General features: G+C 34.7%; 1 protein-coding gene and 1 pseudogene across 1 annotated transcript in view; one reads left to right on the forward strand and one right to left on the reverse strand.

The window, feature by feature from the left end:
* Window positions 1–16,388, reverse strand: part of BRWD3 (bromodomain and WD repeat domain containing 3) — a 136,906-nt gene that overhangs the window by 33,196 nt on the left and 87,322 nt on the right. The window contains exons 15-21 of the mRNA XM_030806889.1: window positions 14,530–14,664; window positions 13,018–13,146; window positions 11,824–12,049; window positions 8,759–8,926; window positions 6,844–7,030; window positions 5,441–5,534; window positions 164–313 (exon numbers count right to left, since the gene is read on the reverse strand). Coding sequence (XP_030662749.1) covers window positions 164–313; window positions 5,441–5,534; window positions 6,844–7,030; window positions 8,759–8,926; window positions 11,824–12,049; window positions 13,018–13,146; window positions 14,530–14,664 — 1,089 coding nt within the window. The remainder of the gene's footprint in view (window positions 1–163; window positions 314–5,440; window positions 5,535–6,843; window positions 7,031–8,758; window positions 8,927–11,823; window positions 12,050–13,017; window positions 13,147–14,529; window positions 14,665–16,388) is intronic.
* LOC101179352 lies at window positions 585–1,480 on the forward strand (annotated as a pseudogene).

Genomic DNA, 16,388 nt, shown 5'->3' on the forward strand with positions numbered 1-16,388 from the left:
AAATATGCCCAAATATACCTAATAAATGTATTATAAATGAACAAATCTCATAAGAATATAATTAAAATAATTTTCTATTAAAGAAGTGACCCTTAAACCCAAATGGATGATACAAACTGGGAAACAAAAAACTACATCAAATAAATAATAGTATATATATAACCTCTGAGGAGCTGTCTGAGTCTTCCTGTACACCTGAATTTTGACATGATGCTTGTGAATTATGCTCTATGTTGGACCGTGTTTGATAAGTATGCTGACGTTTGCGCTGTGTCCTGCGTAAAGAACGCCCACAGCTAGGCTCATAATCATTCTGTAAAAGAGAAGAATAATAAATTTTAAAAAAGTAAAAGCTCAGTAAACACACAAGGAACATATATAAAGCAAATTAGGTGGGGGGTAGGGGTGAGTAGGAGATGAGAATAAATTCCCCAAAAGAAAAGTCAACACAGAACTATATTTATACATATTTAACCCACTTTCCACTTAATACTGATCACTCTCCTATTTTGTAAACCTTGTGATCAAATTAAAGACAGTGCTGAAAAGTCTGGGTTACAAAGTCCCACAGACTTCTCTGTACAATGCAGAGTAATAGTTTAGGTAGCGACTTCTTGATCCTCAGTTTTGCCAGAGGCTGCAACCAGACCTGTGCTGGAACCACGTTTGGAAACCAGTATGACAATGATATCATTGTCTGGAGCAGGATTCATCAAACTGAATATGCAATGGAAGCTGTTAAACAAGGTTCAGCCACAGTTGGTCTGAAATCAAAAATCCATGCAGTATTGGTTGCATTGAAAAGGGCACCATTGGAGCTTGCAGCTTATCAGAAAAAAATTATCCATGTTGACAACCATATTGGTATCTCAATTGCAGGGCTTACTGATGATGGTAGACTGTTATGTAATTTTATGTGCCAGAAGTGTTTTGATTCCAGATTTGTATCTGATAGACTACTTCCTGTGTCTTCTCTTGTATCTCTAATTGGAAGCAAGACCCAAATATCAACACAACAATATAGCTGGAGACCATATGGTGTTAGGCTACTTATTGGTGGTTATAATGATATGGGCCTCACATTTTCCAAACCTGGTCATCTGCTGACTATTTTGACTACAGAGCTATGTCCACTGGGGCCCATTCTCAGTCAGCTCGTACTTACTTGGAGAGACATGTCCAAATTTATGGAAAAAAATTTAAATGAACTGGTTAAACATGGTCTGCATGCCTTAAGAGAGACAAGTCCTGCAGAACAGGACATAACTACAAAAATGTTTCCATTGGAATTGCTGGTAAAAATTTGGAGTTTACAATCTATGATGATGATGATGATGATGTGCCTCCAATCCTGGAAGGTCTTGAAGAAAGGCCACAGAGAAAGGCACAGCCTGCTCAACCTGCTGATGAACCAGCAGAAAAGGCTGATGAACCAATGGAACATTAAGTGATAAGCCAGCCTATGTATGTATTATCAAATATGTAATAATGCTGGAAGACATACTGATGATATTAATCATCAGTAGAATGGTGGTGGAATGGTATGTTTTAGGGAATCAGTCCAGATGTGAGTTTTTTCTAAGCAACCTCACTAAAACCATATAATGGGGTACATTTTTCTTTGAGGTGTCTATATAATCACTTTCTAGAAAGTACAGGTATCTGTACTAATGTTTTTATGTGAAAAAAGTGTCTTTGTGATTTTAAAGCCAACTGTAAAATAAAATTGTTCGCCTCCTGAAAAAAAAAAAAAAGAAATGTCTGGGTTGCAAGAATTTGCCCATTCATAATTTACATATGCCACATTATTCAGAATTATTATAGGATGAAGTAAGACATTTCAGTTATATTTGTGTATATATAATGTGTATTTATTTAGTTCTGTTCAAAAATCTGGAAAACTTTTTTAAGGTGCTAAGATATATAAGTGGATTTAATAATCTATACTTTTGTTCATTCTAGATTAACATTGAGGGCTAAACTCTGATCTTTTATTTCTCTTGCCCAAATTTCTATCTAAGAGGACTTCTGCAGGGGTGGGCATGGGAGGGGAGGTTCCATGCCTTACAAACCAAAGTCTCATCAGAGGGGTTTTACTTAACCCTGTATAACGTGTTTTAACTTTCCAATCTGACTCTGGCATAACATCATACAACAGAGAAAGAAGGAAATCAAAATATTTTAACTGCAAATATGTTTCTTTGTCATATCTTGAAATAGCCCTGTAAAGCTGTCTTAAAATCAACATTCTGTAGAGAATCCCTTTCTCTTTCCAGGCCTTTTTCCTGATCCAGGAGAGAATCAACCAAGAGTGGCACTCTTATTTAAGTCTGAAAAGAAACATTTGCAACCTACTCTCTGTGAAAAAAGCTCCCTAGAGGCTTCTGCGTAATGAGAATCTCGGTCTCTAAAACTCCTTATCTAAACCCAGACATTTCCTTCCATTGATTCTAGGTCTTTAGACAACAACTTAACTCTTTCAACTAATTGCTAATTAGAAAATTTTTGAATCCACTTATGACCTGGAACCTCCTCCGTCACACCTCCGTGAGTTGTCCTGCCTTTCTGTACCAAACCAATGTACTGTCTTACATGTACTGATTGATGTCTTGTCTCTCTAAATTGTATAAATCCAACCAGTAGCCTGGCCATCTTAGGCATATGTTCTCAGGACTGCTTCTTGAGACTGTGCATCCAGTCACTGGTCACTCATGTATGGCTCAGAATAAATCTCTTCAAATATTTTATAGAGTTTGACTCTTTCATCAACAGCATTCTTAAGATTCTTTTTTTTTTTTTTTTTTTTTTTTTTTTTTTTTTTTGAGACGGAGTCTCGCTCTGTCACCCAGGCTGGAGTGCAGTGGCGCGATCTCGGCTCACTACAAGCTCCGCCTCCCGGGTTCACGCCATTCTCCTGCCTCAGCCTCTCCGAGCATTCTTAAGATTCTTAAGAGCTAAAAAGTATCTTTAGAATAAATTTAGTCCAATCTCCAACCCCCCACCTCTCAAATACAAAACTAGGTCCAGGAGAGAGTTGTTTAAAATAAAAATGAAATAATAAATCTTAGATTACTTCTAACAACAGAAGGGAAAGGACTCAAAACAATCTACATACAAAAAGTAACAATTTAATTTTTGGAACTGAAATCTAAACTCTGCTCTTTTTTTATTCTCTTGCTCAAATTCCTATCTCAAGGGTCTGGGGAGTCATGCCTTACAAACCATAGAGTCCCATCAGAGCGGTTTTATTTAACTCTATGTAACATGGCTTTACTTTTCCAACCTGACTTTGGCATAACATCACATGACAGATAAAGAGGGGAATCAGAATATTTTAACCCCAAATGTTTCTTTGCCATACCTTGGAATAGCCCTGCAAAGTTGTCTCTTGTGGGGGAAAACCTACATTGTGCAGAGGACCCCCTTCAAGGGAGAATCAACTAAGAGTCTGGCATCTTTTTAAGTCCAATAACAAACATTTACAACCTATTTTCTCTGAAGTTTGCTACCTGGAGGCTTCATCTGCATAATAAGAATCTTGGTCTTCACAAATCCTCATTTTTTTTTTTTTTTTTTTTTTTTGAGACGGAGTTTCACTCTAGTTGCGCAGGCTAGAGTGCAATGGCATGATATGGGCTCACTGCAACCTCGGGCTCCCAGGTTCAAGCGATTCTCCTGCCTCAGCCTCCCAAGTAGCTGGGATTACAGACATGCACCACCACACCTGGCTACCCAAACCCTTATCCTAATCCAGACATTCCTTTCTCTTCATTCCAGGTATTTAGATAAAAACTCTTTCAACCAATTTCCAGTCAGAAAATCTTGGATTGGAAATTGACCTGGAAGCCCACCACCCACCTTCCAGTTGTCCTGCTTTTCTGCACCAAACCAGTGTACATTTTACATCTATTGATTGATGTCTTATGTCTCCCTAAAATGTATAAAACCAAGTTGTAGCCCGACCATCTCAGGCACAGAGTCTCAGGATCACCTGAGGGCTGTGCCACGGACCATTGGTCACTCATTTTTGGCTCAGAATAAATCTCTTCAAATATTTTAGAATTTGATTCTTCGTCAAAGGCACACATTATTTCTACTATTTGCGGACAATATAGAAGAAAAGAAATTGAGTAACTATGGATAACTTACTTGTAGTTATAACAAGAATTGGCAGTATGTTCATTTAGTAAACAGGTCAAAATAGAGATTTAATTTTTAACGACTAAAATTTGAAGTGAAAACTATTTTATTCTAACCTTTACAAATATAAAACATTACTATTGATATTCCATTTAGCTAAGCTGCAATCCTAGAATGTAATTAGGAGCCAACAAGTTTAAAAGTGTATGTAAATGTTTCACATTTTCAACATAAGTAAAAATATCTACAGACCTAAGTACCCTGTGTCCATCAGTCTCAGCCAAGTCTGATGTTTGATAAAATCAGCTTAGTAGGAAATAAGAATAAAAATCATTGCTCTGAGTCATTCAAAATCTCTTAAAAAAAAAATCTTACCAGAGAACAGCAAATAAATTAACAAACAATAAAGTTAATTTCTTAACAATAATGTTAAGAAAGCAAACATCAAAATGATCTAATATTTGCAGATATCCATTTGATATTTACCTAAATTTCTGTTTCTCAATTACGGAAAAAAAATGCAAATTCAGCGTCCATTACCTAGATTTGTTTAACAACATCAAAATCATCTTAGACTCTTCAAATTACCACACTCTACAGAAATTATGGTGAAATTTGGGAACAAAACTATACATTTGGTGTACCTGAGAGTATTCTGCTTAGCAGTTTCTTTCTATAGTACATCACAATATAGAGATCATATTTTGCTCCTAAATGATTTGGTGAGCCAGGAATGGGTCTAGGGTAGGGATCAGCAAACTTTTTCTGCAAAGGACCAAAGTGTAAACACTTTTTTGGCTTTGCAAGTCATACAATCTCTTTTACAACTATTCAATTCTGTCTTAAGGCTGAAAGCAACCATATACAAGACATAAATAAGTGAACGTGGCTGCGTTCCAATAAAAATTAACAGAAATAGGTAGCAGAACTGATCTGGCCCATGGGCTATAGTTTGCCAATCTCTGGCCTAGGATATCTGGATCATTTGTTTTACATTCTAATTAGTGATCTGGTAATATATTGAAGGTTCTACTTTGACCATATAAAAATGGTTATTTTAATACAAATATCTTATACCTACAATGACCACATGTCCTAGATTTGGGGGGACACTCGACTTGTAACTTTGTTCTTATTAATAATAATCATATATCTCAATTTGTGGCTCAAAAAGTAGGTTCCCTATACGCAGATACCTATTGAAATAGTCTCTTAATACACAACTGCTGCCTCTCAAAAGCCTATTATCTACAAATATCTGCAAATAGTGTATCCCAAAGTATTGTAAAACTATACTTACCCTTTGAGTAGTGTAAGATGGTTTTTTCTTCTTTTCAACTGTATAAAGACTGATTTCTATATCACCTTTTGCAGTTCGACATTCTTCCTGTACCCTAATAACAAGTCAAAGGTCAAAGTAACAGAAAATCATCAAAAAGAAAACCAATCATCTAAGAATCAGATAACAAAAATACTTTTAAACATATAATTTGCCACTTGAACTATTTTTAAGTGTATAATTCAGTGGCATCAATTACATTCAGAAAGTTGTGCAACCATTACCAGCATTTCCAAAACTTTTTGATCACTTCAAAGATAAACTCTGTGACCATTAAGCAATAACTCCCCATTTTCTCCTTCTTCCTAGCCCCTGAAAACCTCTAATCTATTGTATGTCTCTATGAATTTGCCTAGTCCAGATATTTCATATAAGTAGAATCACATAATATTTGTCCTTTTGTCTCTGGCTTCTTTTGCTTAGCATGTTTATCCACGTTGTAGCAGGTATCAGAACATCATTCTTTCCTGTAGCTGAATGATATGCCATTTTGTACAGATACCACAATTTGTTTATCTATTCATCTGTTGGTGGACAATTGAGTTGTTTCCACCATTTGGTTATTGTGAATAATGCCACATTTAACACTGGTATACAAATATCTTAGAGTCCCTGCTTTCAATTCTGCTTTCTGTGTTTTGAGTAAATAATCATTTACTCCAAAGACATTAATTATGTCTTTTTTTTTCTTATTACTGCTGCCTTCTTATAGCAGAAAGCAGAAGAAAAGGAGAAACCAAATTAATTTTGCTATTTGTTGCTTGATCTGGTAAAAGGCTTGGTTAGGAAGATACTTGATTAAAATGAATTGTACATATTCTCTGTAAATGTCCTTTCTCTTTTCTAAATCTATTTCCAGTTGCTGTGGAGTATCTGAAAGTTGTTATTACAGCAAATGTCAGGGTTTACAAATATGAACACGGATTATAAGTTTGAAATTAATCCTAATGAAATTCTTTCACCCAACGAAGTCTACCTAAATGACATTTCTAAAGATACTCTAAGCACTAGTATCTAACAAATAATTGTACTCCCAGGCTGCTCCAAAGTTAGGGTCCATATATCACTCACATATTTAATTATGTAAGACCTCATGAGTTCTTAATACTACTTGTATTCTTTTCTTCTAATCTAGGCTATAAACTCAGAACAGAGATAATGTTTTGCATTTTCAATATTCCCCAAAACATTCAGCACAAAGCTGAAGATAATCATTATTTGTAATGGAATAACATGGAAGAACTAATGCATGACTAAACTATATTTTAAAATACCTCACTTACTAGGCTAACATAGTACATTTCAATTCACTTCTTAAGAATAAAGCTTTAAATTTTTTTCTAAATGTTACCTTATTGACTCACCTACTAACCCCATTATTTAGTTCATTGACCACCACTCTTCTGCTCCATGCCATGAGATCTCTTTCAGTGGCCATCTGGCTCCGAGGAGCATTGTTATGCATTTGTCTAACACCTTCAATTTGACTACTATGTCTTCGAAGCCTGATGTTTGGGGAAGAAGATATGTCCATGTTTGGACTTCTCAGAGCTAAAACAAAACCAAGGAAAATTATCACTTTCTGAGCAAAGGCACCATAGTTTTCCAGAACAGAGCTCTAAATAAAACAGTAGATTCAAATGTAGTACTGCTGTAAGAGTTGCTATCCCTTTGTTCTGTATTTTCTGTACCTTCCTTTGTGTTTTTCATATTGTTATAAATAAAGCAGGCACTCTTATTGAGAAATGTTTAAAATTTCTATAATTATTTTAATTTTTTTCAAAGTAGTTTCATGTCTGACATCTACTAAATGCTCACTGAATATAAAAAAATGTATTCAACATGATTTGGAGATTTACAAATGTGTATTAGTACTAGTTCAGGAAGCAGCTTTTTGATCTAAATTCTATCTTTGTTCGCTCCATTAGTGTTTCTAGATAAAGCATCAATAAAACTTGCAAAAATGTTAAGATTCAAAGTGTAAATAAATATTTTTTTAAATCAAAATTTCATTTTTAAGATTGATGAGCAAAGAAAGAAAGAAAACAAAGTAACAGAAGTTTTACTTTTTAATACTCCAGAAAGGTTCATGTTATTTTTCTTATTATTTACAAATAAAACACAAATGGAAACTGAAACATCCAACTGTTAAATGTCAGAAAAATTTCAAAACAAATGAATATTACAAATAGAAGTCAGTGGGGTCTCTTGACTAATGCCATTTCTAATCTGTCCACAGAAACCTAGTATTGAAGGTACAACAGAATACTGATTTCATTAATGGATATTTAAATCAGGGCTCTGAGAAAGTTTTATGTCTCAGGAATAAAGGGCCTGGATATATAGGATTATCAGCCCACTTGTCATCTTGTTCTAGGTTCAGAAAAGCTTATCTGAGTTAGGTGTTCAAGTAACCTAAATGAACTATTTTAATTTTATGAGATATTGAAGAAATCAGGAAATGAGTAAAATACCCTGTGAATCACCACAAATTTAAATCACCTTATTCATTTCCATGGAATCTAAAATGCAATGTTACACAGATAAATGACTCTAGTTACAAATATATGAAAAGAAATCTGAAAAAAAATCTCATAAGATGACTACATTTGAAAATAAAACTGATAGCTCTTGATACAAGCTAAAACTTATATAAAACTCAGATGCCCTGGCACGTTTAATGTAAAAGATAGGATAGAATGTCATTTTAATATCATTTAAGGATAGAATATTCATTTTAAGATAATCAATTATACAATAACTTCTACTGGTATTAAGATCAAACTATTATAAAAGTTAATTCAGAAGCTGCATCTATATTCCCTAAGAGGGCTTCTTGTCTTCAGTGTATTTTTTTTTTTTAATTCAAGAGAGGAGCATGGTATTCTGCTTTCCTCTCCACAAAAGAGGAATTGGTATTAATTTCTAAACTTAAGGTAGTTTTAATTTTGAAAACTATATAGGTTGGTTCCCCTACAAAAGGGCTACACTTACCGTAGCACTTCACTTCTTAAAACAAATGTAAAGATTACAGATAAATTACTGAGTAAAAAGAAGACAGTGTATTAAAATGCATCACCTGTATTTCTCAGGAGACCTTAAGTCATTTTATCCACAAATGATGAGATTATGAGACTTCGATATATCTGATATCAAAATTGTAAATTAATAAAATTTTTTTTATTTATAAACGTAAAATATTTTCCATGTAATTACTTGGTAAAAGTAAAATAATTACAGTACATACACTACACCCTTTACAAGTATAAAAATACTTACCACCATTAACAGAGTATGCTCTATTAACTGGAAAATGTGGAACATCTCCTTCATTAATCAGTCTCAGGTCTTGTTCTCTCTGCAGCTCCCTGATTATTCCATCAAGAATGCTCTCATCTTGGTCATTGGTTTGCTGCCCAATTACCTGTTCTACTACCTCACCATCACCTTAATAAGACCAGATACAAAGCCACAAAATTACTTACATTTTAGTATACCTTAAACATAGTAAAAACAACCTATAAATTTCTACACAAATGATTAAAAACAGGATTAGACGTAAAATAATGTATACATCAAATGAAACATTTTATTAAAAACTGGAAATATTTTTGATGTACTAGCTTATGTGTCTGACTTAACCAATGCTCCCAAATTAGACATTATTACGAGGGCCTTCTCATCTTTAAAAATACAATCAAGTGCTGCAAAATGACATTTGAAAGATAAACCACATATACAACGGTAGTCTCATAAGATCATAATGAAGCTGAAAAACTCTTATTGTTTAGTGACATCACAGCCTTCACAGTGCAATGCACTACTCACATGTTTGTGGTGATGTTGGCATAAACAAACCTACTGCACTGCCAGCTATATAAAAGCATAGCACATATAATTATGCACAGTACATAATATTTGGTAATAAATGACTATATTACTGTTTCATGTATGCACTATACCATACCTCGTACCATTTTGAAATGTACTCCTTTTAATTATTAAAAAAAATTGCACTGTAAAACAGCCTCAAGAAGGTCCTCAAGGAGGTATTCTAGAAAAAGGCATTGTTATCCTAAGCGATGACAGCTCCATATTACCCCAGAAGACCTTCCAGTGGGACAAGCAAGATGTGGAGGTAGAAGACAGGGATATGGATAATCTTTACTCCGTGTAGACCTAGGCTAATGTATGTTTGTGTCTTAACTTTTAAAAAGTAAAACAATAAAAATTTTAAAAATAGAAAAACCTTATAGCATAAGGATATAAAAATATTTTTATACAGATGTACAATGTATTTGTGTTTTCAGTATTATTACAAAAGAGTCGAAAAGTAAAAAAAAAAAAAAAAAAAAAAAAAAAAAACCTAAAAAGTGTTTCCAGTAAGCTAAGGTTAATTTGTTACTGAAGAAAGAAAAATATTGTTTATATACATTTAGCATAGCCTAAGTGTACAGTGTTGATAAACTGTACAGTACTGTGTAATAATGTTCTAGGCCTCCACATTCAACCACTCACTCACTGAATCACCCACAGCAATTTCCAGTCCTTTAAGCTCCATTCTATGGTAAGTGCTTTATACAGGTATACCATTCTTTATCTTTTATATCATATTTTTCTGTACCTTTTCTGTCTAGATGTGCTTAGATATACAAATATGTACCATTGTATTTATAACTGTCTATGGTATTCAGTGCAGTTACATGCTGTACAGGTTGGCTGCCTAAGAACAACTAGCTATGCCATATAAGAGTTTTGAGTAAGGTTTAAACAAGTTTAACCACAGATACCTAAAATGCTTTGCATCCTTCTTTTGTGAAAATTTCCTTTTTGAAAGAAGTAAAAATGATGATCTTTCAACTATTATTGTCTTTTGATAACATTTTAGTGTTTTAATGAGTACAAAATTATTTTTTATATACACTGAAACTTAATGATTATTTCTGAATGAAAATGTTAAATCTTTTTCTTTCTTAAGTATATCATAGCCCTGGTTTTCATCTTGTCCTCTAGTCAGATTTGACAGAGTAACCAAGTGATCAGATCTTACAAGAAATAAAGTCTGATAAATTAGACTTTCTTATTCATTTGTTTTCAAGTTTTATCTCCCATTTAATTAATATTCACACTTTCTCTCCTTGGCTAATAAATATGACATCACAGTAACTACAAGCACATGTGTAATACCATTTCCCTGCTCTACAACCTTTATGAGCAAGAACATAAAACGACGTGCAGCATTTCATTCCATTCAAGCCTTAATTCCCTAGCAATGATATGAAATTCTACTTGCAAATCAGTAACTTACCAGCTCATATCTGAAGACAACCTACAAGTACCAAAGTAAGATATGAAGGCATTTTAAGTGGGGGTACAGGGCAGTATAAATAATGGAAATATGCTAACCAGAAGAGAATAAATTGCTTTGATAGAAAATAGCTTATTCCAATGTTTTATTCTACTATCTTCCTATCATATATCACATTCATCTCTGCTTTTCCAATATCTCCCAAGACTGAGTGTTATTTAAATAGTCATATCCTCTTACCCTACACCCAATAACTCTTTGCATTTCAAACATGAGGATAGGTAAATAGCTACCTCCAGCTGCAGGGTAGGGGTTGTTTTCTTTTTATTGAGACAGAGTCTCACTCTGTCGCCCAGTCTGGAGTGCAGTGGCACAATCTTGGCTCACCGCAACCTCCGCCTCCTGGGTTCAAGCGGTTCTTGTGCCTCAGCCACCCAAGTAGTTGGGACTACAGCCGTGCACCAACACTCCCAGCTAATTTTTGCATTTTTTAGTAGAGACGGGGTTTCACCATGTTGGCCAGGCTGGTCTTGAATGCCTAACCTCAAGTAATCCACCCGCCTCGGCCTCCAAAGTGCTGGGATTACAGGTGTGAGCCACCACGCCTGGCCAGTCTGTGGTTTTTCAAAGTTTCCTCTTCTTAGTTTAATTAACTATGAACTCTCAAACTAAAATACCAATACGATAAGCAGTGGAATTCCACCAGTTATAAAAGCTTTTACTACAACTCAATACTATAGAAAACAACAGCTTCATACATACATAAGGTTTTCTAAAGAAATAGGTCAATACATTATCTGCTTGAGGCTTATGTTTGTCCTAACCCACTTACCTGTGTCCAGGTGAGATAAACGATGAAAAAGTACTATGCTAAGGTAAAAAGCACTATACAACTGAAAATTAACAGTAACAGAAGATGAAACATATTATAACCTACTCTAGAGTTTAGCAGGAGGCATACATCATAGAGAGAAGAACAGTAATGTATAATAACATTGTGCAAAATGTTTTAAATTTACTTTTAGAGAAAACATACCATTAGCCACATAGCCCAGCTGTGGTATAAGCTGTTCATCTTTACAATTTTCCCGTCCTGGTACCAACCGTTGGAATTTTGTGGGATGAGGATTTCCATCAACATCCACCAAAAATGGAGGAGGCATGAGGTGAGGAGCTTGTTGGGTTTGTTCATCCAATACATAGTTATTGGCATCACGAATAAGAGGACGATAATCCGTGTGGAAGAACATCTGATCTGGAATCTTTATGACAGATTTTTTAGTGGGTTAACATACACAGGGAATTTATAAGTAAATACTTGTTTTCATTCCTAGAGCACACTCATTTTTTAAATCAGAGAATCTTTTGCATACTCTTATAGTCCTTTGTTGCCCTATATTCCCTTTAGGCAGAATAGAATTGAATTACCTAAATGGTAATTCTCTTTTCTCCACAAAATCCTATAATCTGTATTAATTTCTAGACATATCATATTTCTTCTATTATGATAAGAAGAACTAAAGCAACAACCCAGTAGATATAGTTGGGCATTTGTATTTAAGTTGTAAAAATTACACATACCTATATAATTATGTTTTTCTTGCTTATTTTTATTCAAATGAAGATAGATGAAGTATAATACATATGGTAAAACAGGTAAATATCAATCACATCAAAGGCACTCAAACCTGATATTAATGCAATTATTGAGCTGACCACAATGCTTGAGTTCTCTTTCAACTCTAAGATTCTATAATCTTTCTCAAATTCACAGCTAATAAAACATAAAGAACCAATTAAGTTAGCTCCCAAAGTATTTTAACAGGATCAATAATAAGTAAAATAGTAAAACAGCCACCTAAGAAAATAAACATATTCAGTCACCAGCGGTTTATTCCCAATTCATGATAAGTAGAAGATGTGATGTGTTAGAATTACTCTCCTATTATACCTGGAAGGCAGTAGAGAATATGTTCAAAGCAAAAGGATTTCCTAAGGAATTTTTATATCTTCATCACCCTATAACTTATCTTAATTGCGATCTGCACAGCCAAACCTAATGTTCTGGCAGTGCAGATCACAATTAAGAATCTTTACTAAGAAAGACAACTTTCTTTTATTTTGTATCTATTGACACATAACAGCCCTTATTAACTGGAGGGCTTTAAACAAAATTTGTGAATGACACAATCCTAAATTATACTCTACAGCAAAATTTAAATATGCTAACCTTTTCGTAGTATTTACTGCATCCAAAACCAAAAAGCAGCAAATGCCCATGAGAATCTGTGCAGGCAAAATGGTTTCCATCTGGTGAAAATTTACAATCAAACACCGCACCATGGCCTTGGCCTTCAATCTGAAATTCAGAGGAGTTTCAAATCATCTTAAGAGTAATTTTCAAATAATAGATAGGCGGTAACTTCTCCTTGCTAATACCATGGACTCTGTGATGCACAAACATTCCAAAGTACTCTCTGGCTTCTGCAGCCAGAACCCTACTGATACAGTAAATCCCTGAAAGAAATTAGGGAGAGGCAAATTGCAATGGATGAAATCAATCATTGCTAGCAAGGACATACCTCATGAAATACTAAATGAGTGACTGTGAAGATTAAAAAAGAACTAAATGTGGGCCGGGCGCGGTGGCTCACGCTTGTAATCTCAGCACTTTGGGAGGCCGAGGCGGGTGGATCACGAGTTCAGGAGATCGAGACCACGGTGAAACCCCGTCTCTACTAAAAACACACACACACAAAAAAAAATTAGCCGGGCGTGGTGGTGGGCGCCTGTAGTCCCAGCTACTCGGAGAGGCTGAGGCAGAGAATGGCAAGAACCCGGGAGGTGGAGCTTGCAGTGAGCCGAGATTGCGCCACTGCACTCCAGCCTGGGCGACAGAGCAAGACCCCGTCTCAAGAAAATAAATAAATAAAATAAAATAAAATAAAATAGAACTAAATGCAACCAAAATGACAAAGGTACTGCCTAAGCAAAGTCAAGATACTATCTTCACATCTTAAGTTGTAATGCAATGAAGCCTTAAAATAACCATCCTAAAATTACAGCACACAATCAATTTTACTAATGAAAGACAGAGGATCTGTCTTTGTTTTCGGTCTATATAAAGCATATAAAATTAAACTCAAAGACCAACCAACAATTTAGAAACGTTTAATCAGAATAATTCTTAAGAGGATATTAGTATTCCCATCACCATAGAATGGTGGATATGAGTAGTCCCATCACCATAGAAGGGTGTTCTGAGAGAAGAGATAGCTCACCAGATTTTTCCATGGCTTGTAGGAGACATATCTTAAAGAACATCCATATCTCCAAGTCCATGTTTGCCAAACAACTTTCTGATTACTAAATCATATGAGGTTTACCAGAGGTAGATACAAGTATTACAGTCACTGTTATAATTCATAAATCAGAATTACATTTTAAACATCAATCTTTTTGTGATTTTGGTTAGGTGTTAACTCCAAAGCTTAATACATTTGAGTATCTGTAGTTTAGGGCTGGGGAACAGAATTTGGAAAATGCTAACACCTAAGAATAGTCATCTTGAAAGGCTCAACTGGCCTTATTCTCAATTGTTGAGTTATTCTCTGAATTATTTAACCAATTTAAACACAAATGACAAGAGGTTCCTCTGCACTAGGTATACTTTAATTAACCAAGTTATTATAGAAGAGAAGTTGGTTTTAATGTGAACTAGATACAGGTAGGTGTCTCTTACCATGTTAAAGTAATTCCGAATTTTGGTCCCCCGGTCAAGGTCCCAAATAAAAATGTTCCCATCATGACCTGCTGAAAGTATGATCCTTTGATCAAATGGATGGGCTTCCAGAACGAATACCTCATCATCATGTCCCTATAATAAAAATCAGTATTAAAAATGAAAAGCAACATGAAATGTTTGGTTCATTTGGTAAAAAGGTCTTCAGTGTGCTATCAGTCTGGTTCAAATGAATTTATGCAGAATAATTTAACAGCATTTATGACATGGATACTACATGAACAATATAGCTCAGTGAGAGTTCCTTATAAACTGCTGATTTTATCAAGTACTCAATAAACAGAAGACCCAGAAATGTTTTTAAAATAAAGATAGTCTAAACAATTACAGCTCATTAACCAGGCCTCTGAAGTGGAATTTAGGACTGGGCTATTTAAAAGGCCACAGAATATATGACAAACAGAATCTTTCAATAACACCCAATTCTGACACAGTGATAAATGCAGTCCAGCACTCTATTCTCTATTACTGGTATTCAAATTGTATTTTAGTAGGTCCCATGATACATTCAAAGGATAAAGCACAGTGGCTCTGCTCTATATCTACTTTACATTTGGGAGTTCCATTTAAGATGTTATCTGGAAAATACATTTCCTGCTAAAAAGAAATACGTTTGAAAACCAGTGCTTTATGTTATATGTTTATATAACATGTTTACATATGTTATATGTTTATATGCCTCGTAAAGGAAAAGTTTACAAACATCTGCTTTAAGATCATTGTTGATTTTCTTTGGACTTAACTCCTGACTAGAGAGTATATGATTAAGAACAGGCTCCAAGCCTTAGAAAAGCATACAGAACTTCCTGAAGCTGCACTTAACTTAGGAACACACCATCACATTATACATCAGGAGTGTCTAAAAAAATCATCATATCCTGCAAATCTCAAAAGTGCATTTTATCCCAAACCATGCTATTAAAAAAAATAGAGTATCCTACCATATTACGATTATGGACAAAAATACACCTTACTGAAAGAAAATGTAACTTTAGACTGGCTCAAAATGTAGTGTCAAGATTAGTAGGAAAAATCCCCTTATGATAAGTACCATCACAACTCAAAGTTTACCAAAATTCTTCCCAGTGACTACAGAAAAATTTATTTCTTTGTTATAACAAAATCCCTTGCTGAAAGAATCAATTTGATATAGCCAATATTTTCTCAGGTTCCTAACCAGCAAAAAATAAAGTTAGTTTGTTAAACTCTAATGATAATGACATGACTACTTCAATGTATATTAGGGAAAAAAAAAAACTTTGAAGCTGGGGATTTTCATTTTTTTGGGTCACATGCCTTAGGAGAGTACATAGTTACTAGATCATGGGGAACAAGATCTAGTCAGAATCAGTAATGTCTTAAAATTTATCATCTGCCATATTTGTATTTAGTGAGCACACTTTTATTTCCACCACCACCACACAAATCTAAATTATCATCCTGGCTCATCCTGGCTACTATCAGACTCCTATAATCTATCTGCAGTCACTCTTAGCCCATTCCAATCTACTCCCTCTTCTGTGACCAGAATTAAAAGGTATTTTTCAAAAGGAAAACTCTCATGTCATTCCTTTGCTTTAAACCCTTTAATGATTTCCTATTGGTGTTACAATAGATCCTACAAAATCCTAGTCTGGCCCCTGTCCACTTTTCCAATTGTATCTGGGGAGACTCTGTTTCTGCTCTCTGTGATATAGCTAAATTGGCTTTCTTTCAGCTCCTATCTACCTCAGGACCTTTGCACATGCCGTTCCCTCTTTCTAGAAACATGCCCCAGCCTCCTCACATATTTGATTTAC

The sequence above is a fragment of the Nomascus leucogenys genome, chromosome X (genome assembly GCF_006542625.1).
Source record: "Nomascus leucogenys isolate Asia chromosome X, Asia_NLE_v1, whole genome shotgun sequence".
In the NCBI taxonomy this organism is placed as follows: Eukaryota; Metazoa; Chordata; class Mammalia; order Primates; family Hylobatidae; genus Nomascus; species Nomascus leucogenys.